The sequence below is a fragment of the Taeniopygia guttata genome, chromosome 36 (genome assembly GCF_048771995.1).
Source record: "Taeniopygia guttata chromosome 36, bTaeGut7.mat, whole genome shotgun sequence".
NCBI classification, from domain to species: domain Eukaryota; kingdom Metazoa; phylum Chordata; class Aves; order Passeriformes; family Estrildidae; genus Taeniopygia; species Taeniopygia guttata.
Genome location: NC_133061.1, coordinates 2,819,432 through 2,837,837, shown reverse-complemented (window position 1 = coordinate 2,837,837; position 18,406 = coordinate 2,819,432). Strand labels below are relative to the sequence as shown.

The 18,406-nt window shown below is 56.8% G+C and overlaps 2 protein-coding genes across 2 annotated transcripts in view; one reads left to right on the top strand and one right to left on the bottom strand.

Moving 5' to 3' along the window:
• LOC105759916 (uncharacterized) overlaps nucleotides 1-18,406 on the bottom strand; it is a 649,836-nt gene that overhangs the window by 292,099 nt on the left and 339,331 nt on the right.
• The window catches only part of LOC140681480 (uncharacterized), a 1,248,316-nt gene that overhangs the window by 1,034,659 nt on the left and 195,251 nt on the right, over nucleotides 1-18,406 (top strand). The window contains 2 exon segments of the mRNA XM_072921322.1: nucleotides 13,251-13,893; nucleotides 15,298-15,300. Of these exon segments, the coding sequence (XP_072777423.1) occupies nucleotides 13,251-13,893; nucleotides 15,298-15,300 (646 nt within the window).

The following is an 18,406-nucleotide window of genomic DNA, read 5'->3' as shown; positions in this document are numbered from 1 at the left end:
AACCAAGGATCCACTGTGACACTGCAGGGCCTTGGGGACCACGGTGACATTGTGACACTGCAGGGCTCAAGGATCCAAGGGACTTTGTGACACCAAGGGGTCCCATGGAACCAAAGGGACATTGTGACACTGGGAGGCCTCATGGAATCATGGAGACCATTGGGACACTCTGGGGCCTCATGGTACCCTGGTGACACCAAGTTGTCTGGGAGTGTGGATCTGCTGGAGGGTAGGAGGGCTCTGCAGAAGGCCCTGGACAGGCTGGATCCAGGCCCCAAACCCAACAAGGTGAGGTTTAACAAGTCCAAGTGCCGGGTCCTGCACTTTGGCCACAACAACCCCTGCAGCGCTACAGGCTGGGGACAGAGGGGCTGGACAGCAGCCAGGCAGAAAGGGACCTGCAGGGACTGATGGACAGCAGGCTGGACATGAGCCAGCTGTGTGCCCAGGTGGCCAAGAAGGCCAATGGCTCCTGGCCTGGATCAGGAATGGTGTGGCCAGCAGGAGCAGGGCAGTGATTCTTCCCCTGTGCTGGGCACTGGTTGGGCAGCACCTCGAGTGCTGTGTCCAGTTCTGGGCCCCCCAATTTAGGAAGGACATGGAGGGGCTGGAGCGTGTCCAGAGAAGGGCAACAAGGCTGGGGAGGGGTCTGGAGCACAAATCCTGTGAGGAGTGGCTGAGGGAGCTGGGGTTGTTTATCTTGGAGAAGAGGAGGCTCAGGGGAGACAAGGCAGTGTCAGGGCACAGGTTGGACTTGATGATCTCCAAGGTCTTCTCCAACCTCTCTGATTTGGTGATTCTCTGAATCCACCCTTGGAGCAGTTGCAGGAGGAGCCCTGGGCCTCCTCTTCAGAAGCTCCAGCAGCCCAGGTCCCTCAGCTTCTCCTCACAGCCCCAAAGCCCATCCTGTCAGTCCTGCAGAGCCTCTGCAGCTCCTCCTCACTGCCCAGAACAGGGAGCCCCACAGCCAGACACAGCAGCCCAGATGTGCCCCCTGGCCTGGGGTGCCTCTGGCAAGGGAGCAGCACAGGCACTGCAGGAGCCTGCAGACAATTCCTGCAGCACTTGTGGTGAGACAGAGTGAAAATTTAACAGGGTAGAAATCCATTTAGATTTATGTGAAATGTGCCACTTTGAGCTTGCTAAATATGCTGTTTAGTCTGGTGACTGCAGCCCTAGCCATACCACCCCAGCTAAGGAGAAAGAATGCAAATTTCCACACTAAAAGATAAGAGATAAGAAAGACTCCTCAGACCTTGAAACAGACAGGGCAGAGTGACCCAGGAGTTCTTTCTGTACTTTCTGACAAAAAACTGAGTACAAGTGTAACTAGCTGTAAGTGTAATGTGAAATCAGCGTAATGAATATGCATTAACCTATTGTGAAATGCTATGCATATGGAAATTAGTAAGGGTAATAAAGAAGGATCAAGAATTCTCAGAGGGATGCATGTCTATTAAAGGGCAATGAGTCCCGATATGTGTCCACAGCGCTGTGAATAAACATACCCATTCCCTACAAATCTTAAAGGGAATTGTAGGGTTTGATTTTTCATCCGCGTTTCAGTTTGATGTATCAATGACATCCTTCTCCATAGCTTTAGCAGAGAATTTCAGCCCCAAGATCAAGGCATCTCCTCATCCCTCCCGATCTGGGACTCAATTTCCACTTCACTGACCTCGGTGTCTTCATGTTGCCCCTCTGTGTGCCTGCCCTGTGTCCTTTTCTCTCACTGCAGGGAGGATGGCAGCACTGCCAGAGTCAATATCTGCCCGGGGCTGCAGATGGTTCCGTGAGCCCGGCCGGGCTCGGTCCTTGCGGCCGGAGCTGTTTTCCCATGGAGGTTTCTGCAGCGGCTGCGCTGGGGCTGTGTCAGGCTGGGCCGCGCTGGGGCAGGGCCAGGATCTCAGCAGCCAGGCCAGAAGGCTGAGACGGGGCTGGGCCAGCCTTGGCACCTCTTTGGGGCCAGAGGGGAGAGAGACCCAGCCAGGCTTTCTCATCTTCAACTTGTGTCTGCACAGAGGCGTCTGCAGTTTGCTTAGTGGTTTAACAGATTGTCAGCTCTCAAAGCTAATTACTGATTGTTTTTTTGTCAGACACAGAGGAAACTGCTAGCAGCTTCTCTCAGGACATCACTTCTGTGATGGAAAAACCACCACAGCAGCACAGAGCACAGAGCTCCTTTGTCCATATGTAGTGGTCATGTGCCTGAGGCCTCAGAACCCCTCCTTGGGAGATCTCTGGGCCCTCTCCAAGGTGTTTTCAAATGAAAACATTCATCTCAGAGTCTAAGAAAAACACCAGAGGACAGGACCAGCCTAACGTGTCTGTCCTGGCTACTTTTGTCTGGGAGCAATCCGTGGATATATGGAAATTGGGAGGCCAAATTCTAATTTTGGCCATGGGCCCTGGACATGAAGGCCGGTTCTTTTCCATGGGAATGAAGGAAGAGAGCGCCAGTGTTTCCTGGAGGGATGAGAGGTGACCACCAGAGGCCAACCAGAGCTGCCAGATTTTGTTCTGAGACATACCCTTGCATATAGGAATTTTTTAGGGAGAATATCAGTTTTGGCAATGAGCATCTGAAAAGAGGAAAAGTTCTTTTCCATAGAAAGGAAAGCAGGGACCCCCTGTGCTCCAGGAGCTGATGAGAGGCAGCCCTTGGCATCCCAAGATCAGGGAGACCTGTCAGGTGAACTCTGGGAGGCCAAGCCAGCCAGACCTGTTCCATGTTCCCTCAGTTCCATGGGGCCCCACAGTGTCCCAATGGTCCCTTGCTTCCAGGAGGCCCTGAGGTGTCACAATGTCCCCTTGGTGACACCAGGCCCTGAAGGGTCCCAATGGTCTCCATGGTTCCATCAGGCCCCACAGAGTCATAATGGTCCCTGGGTCCATGAAGCCCCGCGGTGTCACTATGGCCCCTTGGTTCCATGGGCTCCAGTGGTGCCACAATGATCCCCTTGGTTCCATGAGGTGCCCACAGTGTCACAGTGATCTCCATGGGAAGGTAAGAACCGAGCCCCAGTGTGGCAGGGGCAGCCACCAGAGGCCAAGGCCAGCCAGACTTGATGGTACTGGCAGATTTTGTCTTGGAGCAACCGTTGGATATAGGGAATTTTAGAGGTGGAATCCCAATTTCAGACATGGACATTCAGAGGAGCAGGATGATTCTTTCTATAGGAAGCAGTGGACATAACACCAGTGTTTGAGGGGCAGATGAAAGGTAGTCATTAGAGGCTGAGGCCAGCCAGACCTCTCTGTCCTGGTAGCTTTTATCTGAAAGCAACCCTTGGATATAAGGTATTTGGAGGTGGAATGCCATTTTTGGCCATTTTTGCATAGATAAGAATGACGGTTCTTTTCCATAGGAAGGAAAGCACCGAGACCAAGTGTTTCAAAGGCAGATGAGAGGCAGCCCCCATGGGTCCAAGGGCAGCCAGACCTGTCTGTCCTGGCTGATTTCACTTGGGAGCAATCCTTGCATGTACAGAGTTTTGGAGGTGGAATCTCAGTTTTAACCATGGGTGCCTGGACAGAAATTCTTTCCATTAGGAAGGAAAGCACAGAGCCCCAGTGTTTCAGAGGCACATGAGTGCCAGCCTTCAGGAGGCCAAGGCCAGCCAGATTGTGTTTCCTGGCATGAGTTTTCTGGGAGCTATCATTGGATATAGGGAATTCTGGAGGCAGATCCCCAATTTTTGTCATGGGTGCCTAGTTGAAGTGGATGTTTTTTCCCCATAATAAAGAAAAGCACATGGTCGCAGTATTTGAAAGGCAGATAAGAGGTGGCCCTTGACTGGCCAAGGCAGCCAGATCTGTCTCAGACCTGGCAGATTTCATCTGGGAACAATCTTCGTATATAAGGAAATTTGAAGGAATCCAAATTTCGGCCCTGGTTCCCTGGAGGAGAAGGACAGTTCTCTCCCATAGGAAGGAAAGCCCAGATCCCCAGTGCTTCAGGGGCCAGACCTGTCAGGTGGTCCCCAGGAAGCCTAGCCAGCCAGACCTGTTCCATGTTCCCTTGGTTCCATGGACCCCACAGTGTCACAATGGTCTCCTTGGCTCCATCAGGCCCTGGAGTGTCACAATGTTCCCTTTGCTTCTGCAGTGTCACAATGGCCCCGTGCTTCCATGAGGCCTTGCAATGTCACAATGGCTTCGTGGTTCCACAGAGCCCTGATGTGTCACAATGGCCCCTGGGCTCCGTGTGCCCTCGCTGTGTCACAGCGGCTCCTCTGTGACACTGTGGCTGCACAAGGTCACCATGGACCCTTGGTTCCTTGGGGTCTCTGAGTTCACAATGGTCTCCTTGATTCCATGAGGAAGCACAGTGTCACAATGGCCCCTTGGTTCCCTGTGGTTCTGTAGTGTCACCATGGTGTCCTTGGACCTGCATTGTCACAACTGACCCACGGTTCCATGAGGTTCTGCAGTGTCACTGCAGCAGTCAGAGGCCCTGCAAGGCCTCCCTGGCGGTCACTCACCTAAGATAAGAAATGCCGAGTCACGGTGACTGGACCAAAGAAGCCCCTCTTCTGCATTCAGACCCTTCTTATCTCTCTGTAAGGCTATTGGTGTATTCTCCTCAAACCTGGCAACTGGACAATTTCCAACACCCCAGTACCCCATATAAACACCCATTTCTGCCCAGTTTGGCAGAAGAACTGTCACTGCATCCCTTCAGAGGAGCTGGCAATAAAGGACATCGCTGTGGAACCACATACAGCCTTTTCCTCTCTCTATCCCTGTGTGTCTGCCAGAGGCACTTGTGAGCACAGAGCGAAATCACTGAGAACTGAACTCACAGAGCTGAAATCACTCCAGAGGTGCTCGCTAAGTTGCCTGTGGCTGGGAGCTGAGCCGAGGGACCCAGACAGGCTGAGCCTGACAGCGCAGCGCTATCCGGACACCCACGGCAGCGGCAGCCCGGGGGTCAGATGGACCCCTGGGACCCAGGCAGCATTAACCAGGAGTGACTGGGATCACAGAGGAACCATAAAGGAAGTTACTGCAGTAATACTGGGACTATCTGGGAGTGACTGGAATCATACTGGGAGTGACTGGAATCATACTGGGTGACTTGGAGTGACTGGGACCTTACTGGGAGCAAATGGTACCGTAATGAGAATGACTGGGTTCATACTGGGATCATACTGGGAAGGACTGGAACCATACTGGGAGTGCCTGAAACTATTATAGGGCTGAATGGGAACACCTGGGAACATGCTGGGATCATGCTGGGATCACACAGGGAGTGACCAGGATGATACTGGGATCACACTGAGTGTAACTGGAAGTGACTGGGACCATACTGGGGGTGACTGGGAGCCACAGGGCCCATGCTGGGAGTGGCCTGGGGGGAGCTGGGGGAACTGGCCCAGCTGGGGCTCAGGGTTGTTCTCCCCCAGGGCTGCCCCAGGTCCTGCTGCCACCCCTGGCCCCACAGAGCCAAGGGACAGGGCACAGCTGAGGGACAGGGGACAGGGACAAGGACAGGGGACAGGGACAGGGCATAGCTGAGGGACAGGGGACAGCCAGGGAACACGGCCTGGCCAAGGGACACTGAGCCCCAGCACTTTGGGCTGTTGCCCTTGGGCTCCCAGCACAGGCCCAGGGGCAGAATCCCTTCCAGAAACTGTTGTTTGCTTTCAGCTCTGCTCTGGAACATTCCCCAGGAGCCCCTGCAGTGGCTGCAGCCCAGCCGGGTGCCCGGGGCCACCAAAGCCGCTCCGGCAGTGCCCTCCTGCCCCGGGCAGGGCACGGAACACCCAAGGAAAGGCTCCTGCTGGGCTCAGGGCAGGGACAGGGCACTCCCCTGGTGCTGCCACGGGCACAGCAGAGCTGGCCAGGGCAAAGGATTGGGATTGATGTCCCATGGAATCCCAGCAGGGATTACTTCTCATTGCACTGCTCTGGGATCGATGTCCCATGGAATCCCAGCAGGGATTACTTCTCATTGCACTGCTCTCATTGGATTGGTCATCAATTCCGATCATTTCCCCATGGAATTCCCATGGCGGTGGGTTAGGGAGTAGGTCCATCCATGGAATTCTCACCTGACTGGGATGAGAGTGAGATCTGGCCATGGAAATTCCATGGCAATTCCTGCATTCCCAAGTCCCCCATTCCTGAATCCCCCATTCCCATAGGAATTGCCCTTCCCTTCCCACACCCACCTTTGTGCTCCAGAGCCTCCCGACCATATCTGATGTATTTTGGGGGCCTTTCCACACAGGTGTATCCCAGGTAATGCTTCATCTGCTCCAGTATGATCCCTCTGGATTCCCAGCACCTCTGGGTGATCCAGACGGCAGTATTGGACACTGCAAAGCTCCCAGATCCCAGCTGGAAGGAGATGAAATCCCAGCCCTTGTAGCCGTACTGGTGGGATCCATGGATGCTCTGTTGGACAGGAGGTCACAGCTGGAAACCCCCTGCACTGTGTGGAGACCTGGGAACAAGGAGAGAACAGACCCATGGAGACATGTCCCAGCCCCAGGGAGCCCCTTGGAGCTCCCTGGATTCCCATCCCAGCCCCACAGATCCCCCCCATCCCCAGAGATCCCATCCCAGCCCCTCAGAGTCCTCCATTCCCACAGATCCCAGCCCAGCCCCCGGCTCCCCCCACTGCCCCTGCTCTGGTTGTACCGGCCCCGTCTCCAGGTCACTGTCGGCCACGGGCCAGTTCCTGTCCTTGAGCAGGGTCTGGCTGTGCCAGTATCCCAGCTCTGGCTATCCCAATATCCCAGCTCTGGCTATCCCAATATCCCAGCTCTGGCTATCCCAATATCCCAGCTCTGGCTATCCCAATATCCCAGCTCTGGCTGTCCCAATATCCCAGCTCTGGCTATCCCAATATCCCAGCTCTGGCTGTCCCAATATCCCAGCTCTGGCTGTCCCAATATCCCAGTTCTGGCTATCCCAATATCCCAGCTCAGCTCCCGCCCCCATCCCCGGTGTCTGTGCCTCCATCCGGCCCCGCTCGCTGCCGCAGCGCTCGCAGAGGGTCCCGTCCACGTCCCCCACAATCAAGGACTGGGGGACCCCCGGGCCGGGCTCTGACAGCACCACTTCCAAGAACTGTAGGGAGTGGAAAACTGGGGGGACATGGAGATTTGGGGGAGCTGAGGGGGCTGAAAGTGAGAGTTTGGGGATCCAGGGGGTCCACAGGCCAAGGAAAAGGGGAACATGAAGAGATGGCAGAGCTGGGAAGGAGGTTCAGGGGCTGAGAGCCAAGGAAAGGGGGTGCAGGGGCTGGGAGAGCTGGGATGGGGTGTCCAGGGAATCCTGTGCCCAGGAAAGGGGGTGCCAGGGCTCCTGAGTGTGAGGAAAGGAGGAGCTGGGAGCTGGGAAAGGCAGGAATGGGGGCCCAGGGGTCCCAGGTCAGGGAAAAGGGTGGGGCTGGGGGTTGGGAGAGGTGGGGGATGGGAACAGGTTGTGTTGGTGGCGGATAAGGGGGTGCAGGGGGGTCTCAGTGCCGGGCAAAGGGGTAAAAGGGTGTCTTGGTTCTCAGGAATGGGGGTGCAGGGGGGTCTCAGGGGTCCTTGAGCCCAGGAAAGGGGAGTCCAGGGTTTCCCAAAAAGGGGTACCAGGGTGGGAACACCCGGGGTGTTTGGGAAGGGGCGATTCAGGGTCCCGGTGCCGGGATCTCACTCCCCCCTCGCCCGCCAGGAGCGCCCCCAGCCCCAGCGCTGGAGCCACCGCGCTGCTCCTCCTCACTCCCAGTATGATCCCAGTATGATCCCAGTAGGATCAGTCACCCAGGAGCTGCTCCCAGTATGATCCCAGTGCAGCCCAGTCACTCCTGGCATCCCCCCACCCCTCTCTGCGTTCCGACCTGTCCCGGCTCCATCCCCACCCCTCCCGCGGCTGCGGGGAGGAGGAGGAGGAGGGAGGAAGAGGCGGAGCGGCAGCGGGAGCAGCAGGAGGAGCGGGGAGGATGAACCGCGGGGCTCCGGCTCTGTCTGAACTCGCAGCACCCCGGGAGCGTCGCCCCCATCCCGCAGGTGCCCGGGCAGGGGGAGCTGGCCCCAAATATCCCGGGGCTCCCTGGGTTTGGGGTTTTTGGGGGGATGTTTGGAGCTGGCGGGGCTCCAAGGCCGAGCCGCAGCTGCCCTCGGGGGGACATCGGGGGTCCCCGGGAGGTGTTTTTGGGGGGTCCCGGTGCGGGTGGCGGCAGAGCCCCGGCGGGGCCGGGGGGATGCGGGTCCCCCCGCGGTGCGGGTTGGGCTTCCCGGCCGGGCCCTCCGAGCTCTGCCGGGGCCGCGTGGGGACCGCGCGGGAGCGGCGGGAGCGGCGGGGGGACCCCGGATTTGGGGAGCCCCGGGAGAGCCGCGGCTTCCCTGGGTGGGAGCGCAGAGAGAGGAGAGCCCCAGGAGCCCCAGCGGGGACCCCGAGAGGGGGGACCCCTGGCAGTGCCGGCACCCGGCAATGGGGGTGCTGGGGCTGGAGGGGCGGCATGGCCGGGAAAGGGGTTCGGGGGTACCGGGGCCGCCAGGGGCTGCTCCCAGCAGGTGCCCAGTTCCTACCCCTGTGTGCTTCCAGTTTCCTGGGCACTCCCAGGATGAGCCCAGTCAGTCCCAGTATCACCCTGGTCACTTCCCCTCACTCCCTGCAGGATCCCTGTTTCTCCCAGGATGAGCCCAGTCATTCTCAGTCATTCCCCATTGTGACGCTATTTGCCCTCAGCAAGTCCCAGTTGCTCCCACTTTTCTCCGGTGTGTTCCCACTTCTCCCAGTTGCTCCTAGTATAGTCCCAGTCACTCCCAGTATGATCCCAATATGAGTCCAGTATGATCCCAGTCTGCCCCAGCAGGGCCCCAGTCACTCACACTTGCACCCAGCATGGTCCCAGTTGCCCCCAGCACATTCCCAATGGCTCCCAGTGTGGTCCCAGTCACCACCTGCATGTTTTTAGGTACTCCCAGTACATCCCAGTTGCCTGGAACATTCCCAGAGTCTTTGCCAGGCACTCCCAGTTACCTCAGCATGCTTCAGCTGCCCCCAGTTTTATCCCAGTCACTGCCAGTACATCCCAGTTGTCACCTGCATGACTCCTGTCATTCCCAGTTGCTCCCAGTTGCTCTCAGGGTGTGTGCATTTGGCTCCCAGCATGGGCCTGGCAGCTCCCAGTAACCCCCAGTCAGGGTCCCTTGGCACCCACTGTAATCCCAGTATGATCCCAGTCACTCCCAGTATGATGCCAGTGCCCCCCAGTGTGATCCCAGCTGCTCCCTGTCAATGCCAACATGACCCCAGTAACCACCAGTATGATCCCTATGACTCCCAGTCTCTCCCAGTATATCCCAGTCACTCCCAGCATGCTCCCAGTCCCTCCCACTTCCTCCCAGTTACTTTCAGCATGATTCCAGTTGCTCACAGCCACTCCCAGTCAATCCCAGTATGATTCCTGTCACCCTCCATGGACCTGGCTCCTCCCAGTCTCACCCAGCATGGACCCGGCTGCTCCCACTGTGATCCCAGTATGATCCCAGTTGCTGCCAGAATAGTTGCAGTTGTTCCCAGTTCCTCCCAGTATGATCCCAGGTGTCCCTAGAATAGTCCCAGTCCCACTCAGCATGGTCCCACTCACTCTCAGCTGTCCCCAGCATGGTCCCAGCTGTTCCCAGTGTGATTCCAGTCCCCCCAGTATGGTCACAGACACTCCCAGTGTATTCCAGTTGGCCCAGTAAGGTTTTGATGACCTCAGAATGATCCCAGTCTTTCCCAGTTACTCCCAGTTGCCTCCAGCATGATCCCAGTTTCTGGCAGTTGCCCAAAGTGTGGTCCCAGTCGCTCCCAGTATGAACCCAGTTTCCCCATTTGTGGTCTCAGTCCCCTCAGCACGGTTCCAGTACCTTCCAGTTGGTCCCAGTTGCTTCCAATGTGTCCAGATTTTCCTCCCAACATGGGCCCAGTAGCTCCCAGTGACCCCCAGCCAGGATCCATTCACACCTGCTGGAATCCCAGTGGCTCCCAGGATGATCCCAGCTGCACCCAGTCCCCCCCAGTATGGTTCCAGTCACTCCCAGTATGATTCCAGCCCTGCCCAGAATGACTCCCTGTCACTCCCAGGGTGGGCCCAGTTGCTCCCAGTCACCTCCAGCATGGTTCCAGTCACAGCCAGCACACTTCCAGTCATTCCCAGTATGATGCCAGCCAGTTCCAGTAGGATCCCAGTATGAATCCAGCATGGGCACAGCTGCTCCCATTATCATCCACTCTGGTTCCAGTTGTTCCCATTTACCCCCACTGTGGTTTCAGTCTCTCCCAGTGTATCCCAGTTGCTCCCACCATGTTCCCAGTCACTCCAGTTGTCCTCAATTGCTTCCAGCCTGATCCCAGTTGCTCCAAGTAAGATCCAGTAGGATCCCAGTTGCCCCCAGCATGCTTTCAGTTGCTTCCTGTTCTCCCCAGTGTGATCCCAGTTGCCCCCAGTTGTCCCTTGTATCAACCCCATCACTCCCCATATGATCCCAGTCGCTCCCAGCATGGTCCCAGTCATGCCCAGTTGTCCCCGGTGTAGACCCACTCACTTCCACTCGCTCTCAGTTCTCCCCAGCATGGTCCCCGTTGTTCCCAGTGTGTTCCCAGTCACCCCAGTAAGGTTACAGACATCCCCAGTAAATCCCAGTTGCCTTCAGCATCTCTGTGGTCATTCCCAGACACTCCCAGTGATCCCAGTAAGGTGCTTGTTATCCCAGTATGATCTCAGTCATGCCCAGTATGTCCCAGTTGTCTCCAGCCTGCATCCAGTCATTCCCAATTCCTCCAGTTTGCTTGCAGCATGATCCCAGTTTTTCTCAGTTGCTCCCAGTAGCCCAAAGTGGGATCCCAGTTGCTTCCTTTCATCACCAGTATGAGCCCAGTAACCTCCAGTATGATCCTTGTCACATGCCAGCACTCCCAGTATGGTCCCAGTATAATCCCAGTAACTTCCAATCACCACAGTATGGTCCCAGTTGCCTCCAGCTACATCAACCCAGTCAATCCCAGTATGATGCCATTTGCTCCCAGAGTGCTCCAAGTTGCTCCCAGTCACCCCCAGTACAGGGATGCTGTGCATGGTGTGTTCCCAGTCACTCTCAGACACTCCCAGTATTAGTCCAGTCCCTCCCAGTATGATCCAGAGATGATGCCAGTGTGCTCCCAGTCAGTGCCAATATGAACCAGTTGTGCTCCACACGGTTCCAGTTGCCCCTTTCACCCTCACTGTCCCTCCCAGTCTCTCACAGTGTCCCCCCGTTCCTTCCAGCATATTCCCACTCACTCCCAGTTCCTTCCAGCGCGATCCCATTTGCTCACAACCGCTCCCAGTCAGCCTCAGTGTCGTGGCACTCACTGCCAGTATGATCCCAGTCACCTCCAGCATGATCCCAGTATAAGCCCAGTCGTTTCCAGTCATCCCCAGCAGGCACCCAGTGACTCACAGTTCCTCCCAGTTGCTCCTAGCATGATCCCAGTTGCTCACGGCTGCTCCCAGTCACCCTCATCATGCTCCCAGTCACTCCCAGTATATCCCATTTGCCCCCAGCATGGTCTCAGTTGGCCCCCGTAGGCTCCTACTCTGTGTCAGTATGATCCCAGTACGATCCCAGTCTCCCTCGAGGTGACTGCAGTCTGCCCTGGCATGGGCCCAGCTGCTCCCAGTATGATTCCAGTACAATCCCAGTACAAACCAGTCCTTCCCAGTGCTGCCACTCCTGGCATCCCCGAGCCCTCTCTGCGTTCCCCCCTCCTGATCTCCTGAGAGGAGCCCCAAGGGCCGGCAGTGCCCAGGCAGGGTCCCCAGGCAGCCCCAGTTTGGATGTGCAGCCCCCAGTTTCCCCAGTTTGCCTCTCCTTTGGCCCGGGCCGGGTTCCCCCCTGGAACAGCGGCTGGGAGCAGCCGAGAGCCCCGCGCTGCCCATCCCGACCTGTCCCGGCTCCATCCCCGCTCCTGCCGCGGGCTGCCGGGGCTGCGGGAACGGGAACCGAGGGTGTCGCTGCTGCTGGGGGAGGAGGAGGAGGGAGGGAAGGGCAGGGATGAAGGAGGAGCGGGAGGTGGGGATGGGGAGGAGGAGGAGGAGGGGGTATGGAAGGGGAGGAATGGAAGAGGAGAAGGAGGTGGGGATAGCGAGGGGCAGGAGGAGGAGGAGGAGGAGGCGGGGGGATGGAAGGGGAGGGATGGAAGAGGAGAAGGAGGTGGGGACGGGACACAGGAGGAGGAGCGATGGAAGATGAGGGATGAGGGAGCAGAAGGCGGTGGGGTTAGAGAGCAGGACGAGGGGGAAGGAAGGGCAGGGAGAGAAGGGCAGGGATGGAGGAGGAGCGGGAGGTGGGCTTAGGGAGGAGGAGGAGGAGGGGGGATGGAAGAGGAGGGGCGTCAGGAAGAGGAAGAGGAGGTTGAAAGGCGGATGGAGCAGAGCAGAGAGAAGCGCACGGTCAGCCCTGCCTGAATTCGCAGCCCCACCTGTGGGATCATCGCCCCCCATCCCGCAGGTGAGCGGGGAGGGGGAGCTCGGGCCAGGTCTCCTGGGGGGTGCCTGGGTTGGGTTTTTTGGGGGGATGTTTGGAGAAGGAAGAACTGCAAAGCGGAGCGGAAAAGTCCCCTTGGGGGGACTCCTTGGAGCCCCTGCAGCCCAGAGCAGGGGAGAAGGGGAGAAGGGAGCCCGGGAGCCCAAACAGCCCCGGCACCCCTGAATGGGGAGAGCCAAGAGGGGGGAGCTTTTGGGATTGCTGGGACTCCCGGCAGCCTGGGGAGGGCGGGCAGCGAGGAGAAGGGGGACCCCCAATCCAAGCGTGACCCCAGCAGCTGGGACAGGGGGGAGCCCCGAACAGCAAAGGGGAGGGAGCAGGGACGGGGAACTCCTGGGAGGCTTTTTCAGGGCTGGATCTCGGTGTTCGGGAGGTTTTTATGGAGCCCACGTGGCCAGGGACCTCTAGGGATGGACTAGGACAGAGGGAGCTTCAAACTCAACGTGCTCATCCCTTTTTTCCCCCAAACCAGGATTTCCCATTCCCAGCCCCTGGGAGGCTGCGAGGAAGAGGAAGAGCCTCTCCTTGTCCTTCCTCCCCCAGAGCAGGAGCTGAGGATGGAGAGCAGGGAGGACAAATCCCCGCGGCAGAACCTGGTGGAAGAGGCTGTTTTGAGCGGCTCCAGGGCGCAGGAACCCGACGGGGAGGAAAAGCCCTGGAGATCCCGCACGAGGAGGGGCTGCAAACGCAGATTGCGGGGATCTGAGGGGGAAAGACCCACCCTGGGCCGGGGAGGCGGCCGGAGATGGAGCCAGAGCTCGGAGCTGGGGGAACCTGAGCAGCTCCAGGATGGGGAGAAGCCCCACAGGTGCTCGGAGTGTGGGAAGAGCTTCAGGTGGAGATCCGAGCTGATCAGGCACCAGAGGACCCACACTGGGGAGAGGCCCTACGAGTGTTCCAAGTGTGGGAAGAGGTTTCAGACCAGCTCCCATCTCCTCCTGCACTATTGGGTTCACAGGGAGGAGAGGCCCTTCTGCTGCCCCGACTGCGGGAAGGGATTCAGGGAAAACTCCACCCTCATCCAGCACCGGCGCATCCACACTGGGGAGAGGCCCTACGAGTGTGGGGAGTGTGGGAAGAGCTTCAGCTGGAGCTCCAGCCTGATCATGCACCAGAGGACCCACACTGGGGAGAGGCCCTACGAGTGTTCTGAGTGTGGGAAGGGGTTTCAGTCCAGCTCCCATCTCCTCCAGCACTATCCGGTTCACACAGAGGTGAGGCCCTTCCGCTGCCCCGACTGCGGGAAGGGATTCAGGCAGAACTCCAACCTCATCAGGCACCAGCGCATCCACACTGGGGAGAGGCCCTACGAGTGTCCCGAGTGTGGGAAGAGATTCTCACAGAGCTCTCACTTGACTGAACACCAACGGAGGCACCGGTAAGGGAAGCCCTGTGAGTGCCCCGAGTGCGAGAAGAGCTAAACTCCATCCCCCACTGGAGGACCCACATTGGGCACAGCCCTGGTGACCCACATTCCCTATCATCCATGTTTGGAACACACCTGGCTGCTTCTCCTTTAGTGTTGACCTTTATTTTTTTCTCTTCTCAATCTCTCTGCGCTCCAAAAGCCAAGAGGGATCGATCTTTCACCTCAAAACCGCTCACATCCCACTGAAAACAACTGAATTTTAACCCACAGAGCCTCAATCCCACCTCAAATTGCTTGTGTCCACCACAAAAAAAAACCTTAATCCCACACCAAACACTCTTGATTCTACAGCTGCCAGGCTGAGATGCGGTTGGGAGGAGATTGGGAGAAGTGGGATCCCAGTTTGGAGCGGTGAGATGGGGATTGTGTGGGGCTGGGTGGCTGGGATGTATTTGATAGCAAATAAAACTTTCAGACTTACTGATTTCTTTGCCGTTCATTTCCAGTCCGTGGCAGTTCTGTTTGCAGAGCGCCGCCTCACAGAGTGTCCCCTCACAGTTCCGCCCTTGGCCTGAGCCGCCCCTTTCCCCTCATGGTCCCGCCCTTTCCTCGCCCCCTTTCCCCTCACGGTTCCGCCCTTTCCTCGCCCCTTTCCCCTCACGGTTCGGCCTTCGGGAGCGGTGATTGTGTGGGGCACTATGGTGTCTGTACAAAGACAGTACAGTCCCATTCGATCCCAGTATGGTTCCAGTATGATCCCAGTATGATACCAGTACAGTCCCAGTCACTCCCAGTAGGATCCCAGTAGGATTCCGGTAGAGCCCAGTCCCTCCCAGCGCTGCCGGGGAAGAGGAGGGGGAGGGACGAAGGCGGAGCGGGAGGTGGGCTTAGGGAGGAGGAGGAGGTGGAGGAGGAGGGGTGGGAGAGGAGGGATGGAAGAGGAGAAGGAGGTGGGGATAGCGAGGAGGAGGAGGAGGAGGAGGAGGAGGAGGGGGAGGAGGAGGAGGGGGGATGGAAGGGAAGGGATGGAAGAGGAGAAGGAGGTGGGGACGGGACACAGGAGGAGGAGGAGGAGCGATGGAAGATGAGGGATGAGGGAGCAGAAGGCGGTGGGGTTAGAGAACAGGTGGTGGGGGAAGGAAGGGCAGGGAGACAAGGGCAGGGATGCAGGAGGAGCGGGAGGTGGGCTTAGGGAGGAGGAGGAGGAGGAGGAGGGGGGATGGAAGAGGAGGGGCGTCAGGAAGAGGAAGAGGAGGTTGAAAGGCGGATGGAGCAGAGCAGAGAGAAGCGCGCGGTCAGCCCTGCCTGAATTCGCAGCCCCCACCTGTGGGATCATCGCCCCCCATCCCGCAGGTGAGCGGGGAAGGGGAGCTCGGGCCAGGTCTCCTGGGGGGTGTCACGATCCGCTGGTAGCGGGTGTCGTGATGGTTCCTTAGCCGATCTCAAAGTGCAAAAGACAAACAGCAGGGGACTATCAGTTTAATCACAACAAATGCACTTTTATTAGGGGCCTGAACAATAAATGCCATAGTGGGGCCAGAAAAGAAATAAGAAGGATAGAGAGGGAGAGAAAGGAGAGGGGGATGGGAATAGCTGCCAACACAGGCTAGATCCTCACTGGTCTGGACCATGAGGATCCGTCTTGTTGGGCTGGGGAGAGTCTGCAAAGTCCTGCCCAGCCCAGGGGTCCAGTTATAGTCCACAGAGGGAAAAGGGGGGAACATGCAGAGCAATGAGAGTCTATTGAAATTGCTGTGGGGGGAACAGGCAAATCTACTGAAAACCATCTGGGCAGGATGAACACAATGAAGAATAAGTCCATTGAAGTTACTTGAGCAGAGCAGATCATGTCATTCTCCCCCCCACTCTCTGTGGTCGGGGTCTCAGTCTCAGTCCTTGGGGAGAGGGTTCTTGATCTCTGTCACGGTTGTAATGAGGCAGGTGAGGGGTCTGCAGTGAGAGACCACCAGGGTCACCCCAACAGTTCATTCAGCTTAAGGGTGGAGAGTGGAGTAGGCACTGCAGCAGCCGCCCTGTGCTGGCTCCATGCCGGGTCTTTGCCAAGTCCTGGCCAAATTCTTGCCAAGTTCTTGCCAGGCCTGGTTGGGAACAGCTGCCGTGACAGTGCAGTGGCTGCACCTGCACTGTTGCCTTCTCCAAGCCGGAACTGCAGCAGGGGGGTTTTTCCTTCTCGTGGCAATCAGCAGACAAATGGGTGAGGGTCTTCAGACGGCCTCTTACAGGAGGGGACAAAGGGGACCCCGGGAGGGCACAGGGGCTACTGCAGGAGGCCACAAGTGCCATGAGGTCCCTGACACCTCCCCATCCCCTTCCCAGTTGCTGGAGCAGCAGGCCACTGAGGTGACCATCCTGGGCGAGCTGGTGGCCACCACGGCCAGTCTGGACAGGGACATGATGCTGGCTGTGTCCCCAAGGTACCTCACCCGGCCCTGGAGAGTTTCATCGATCTCCTCCGTGACACACTGGCCCAGGTCAGTGTCACCTGGTGGCGCTGCGATGTCACCTCCCTGGGCTGGGCCCTGGCCACCCATGAGAGCACCCCGGGGGTCACCTGGGACCTGGTGACAAGCGCGGCCAGTGACTGGTGGGGGCCGGTGGCCACGCTGGTGCACAGCTGGTTCCTGCTGGTGGAGGAGGCCACCGAGCTCTGGGACGCCTGCAGGGACGTGGCCATTGGCCAGGCCACCGCTGTGGCCGTAAGGAAGGCCATCAGAGAGGCCGCGGAAGGGGACACGGGAGAGGCCATAATAAAGGCCATGGGAGAGGCCATGGGATGGGCAATGGGCGAGGACAAGGGAGAGGACATTAAAGAGGACATTGCAGAGGACACGGGAGAGGCCGAGGTGGCTCCAGCCAGCTGGTTGCCATGATGTGGCAGCAGGCAGAGGTGACCCTGGGGCTGCTGGGGGACTTGGTGGCCACTTGTGACGAAGCCACTGTGTTCCCCTGGGAGCTGCTGCGCCGGCTCGGGGACGTCAAGGCCACCCTGAAGGGGACAAAGGAGGTGTCTCCTGATGTCCCAAGGGACTTGGTGGCCAAGGTGGCCAAGGCTGAATGGCTGTGGGAGGCCAGCTACTGCCTGGCCACACGTCACCTGCTGGGGTCATTTGGGGACATCAACACCCTCATCTGGAGCTCCTGTTGTGACCCTGATGCCCCCTGTGGCTGTGTGGTGGCTCAGAAGTGCCAAAGAGCCATGGAGGACATCCCCGAGGCTGCTTCAGGACATTGGTGTCACTGCTGTGATGTCATCGGGGCGGTGACATCAAATAAAACATGGGATTAAACAAAGCTTTTTTATCTCTCATTAAACTTTTAGAAACCTCAAAGAGTGAACTTTGTTTTTTACGCCTGGCTGGGATTTGGCGGGGGGCGAGGGATTCCCGGGCAGCTTCTTCTGCTGAGCACTGACCCCACACGTGGAGGCACCAGGACCCCTTTAAGTGCCCCCAACCCCTCCTCGAGCATTGCCACCTCATTTTTGGATCCGGGATTTGGGATTTGAGATCATTTAGGATTGGATTTGGGTATCCAGCAGGATTTGTATGTCAACTGTTTCCTTTAATCCCCTGGCGTCTTGGAGTCTGAGCAAGGCCTGAAGAAATTAGCTTCTTCTGATAAGAAGCCATAAATTCATCTCCTTTGGAAGATTGAGGTGTTCCTTGAAGCGAGTGTCTCATTCCTAAAAAGAAAACTCCCCCCACATACATAGTCTCTATTTTAATATTATGTTGTAACCTAAAACTACGCTTAACACAATATGTAAGAGAATTAATACAGCATAACTTTCTAACATGACACATATAATATTCATTGTACACTTGCGAAAAGCCAATCATAAATATGCATTTGTCACAATCCCTCCTCCTATTCTTTATAAATCATTTGGCTTGAGCAATATTTCTTATCCTCTTGCATTCTTTGGACTCTGTTGGTAATCAAATAAAACATGGGATTAAACAAAGAAGAAATATCAAAACACTTGTAACACATAAAAGGAAGAATCCTAATTTCTTCCACCATCCCATTCTCAATACATTAGCCCACCTGTTAGTTTTTAACATTATTTTCCTTTTGGTTTTTTTTGGACTGATACCAGGGTCATAATTTTTTTCTGATATCCTTTGTTTTTTCCAGGATGACGCCCTCATTGCCATCTATTTTCAACAATCTGTACACCCCATTCGTTAGCCAATAAATAGCGTAAAGCCAACCTATTTTAATACACTGCAGTTATAGTTTGGCTTTGCTGACTCAATATTAATTCCAGTGCCTGAGCAGCTTTGTTTGTTATCTCCTCTATAACTGCTTGGAGTCCTATAATGCGATGCAGTATATAATTTGGGGTTAATACAGAGCTAGATTGCTGTGCTTGTTTTACCTTTTTTTTTTTTTTTTTTACTAATTGTCTCTTTACCGAATCTTGGACTATATGTCTAAGATCAAATGTAAAACAAATCCATCTCTCTCCTTTTGGACATTCCATGCCCCAAGTATTACT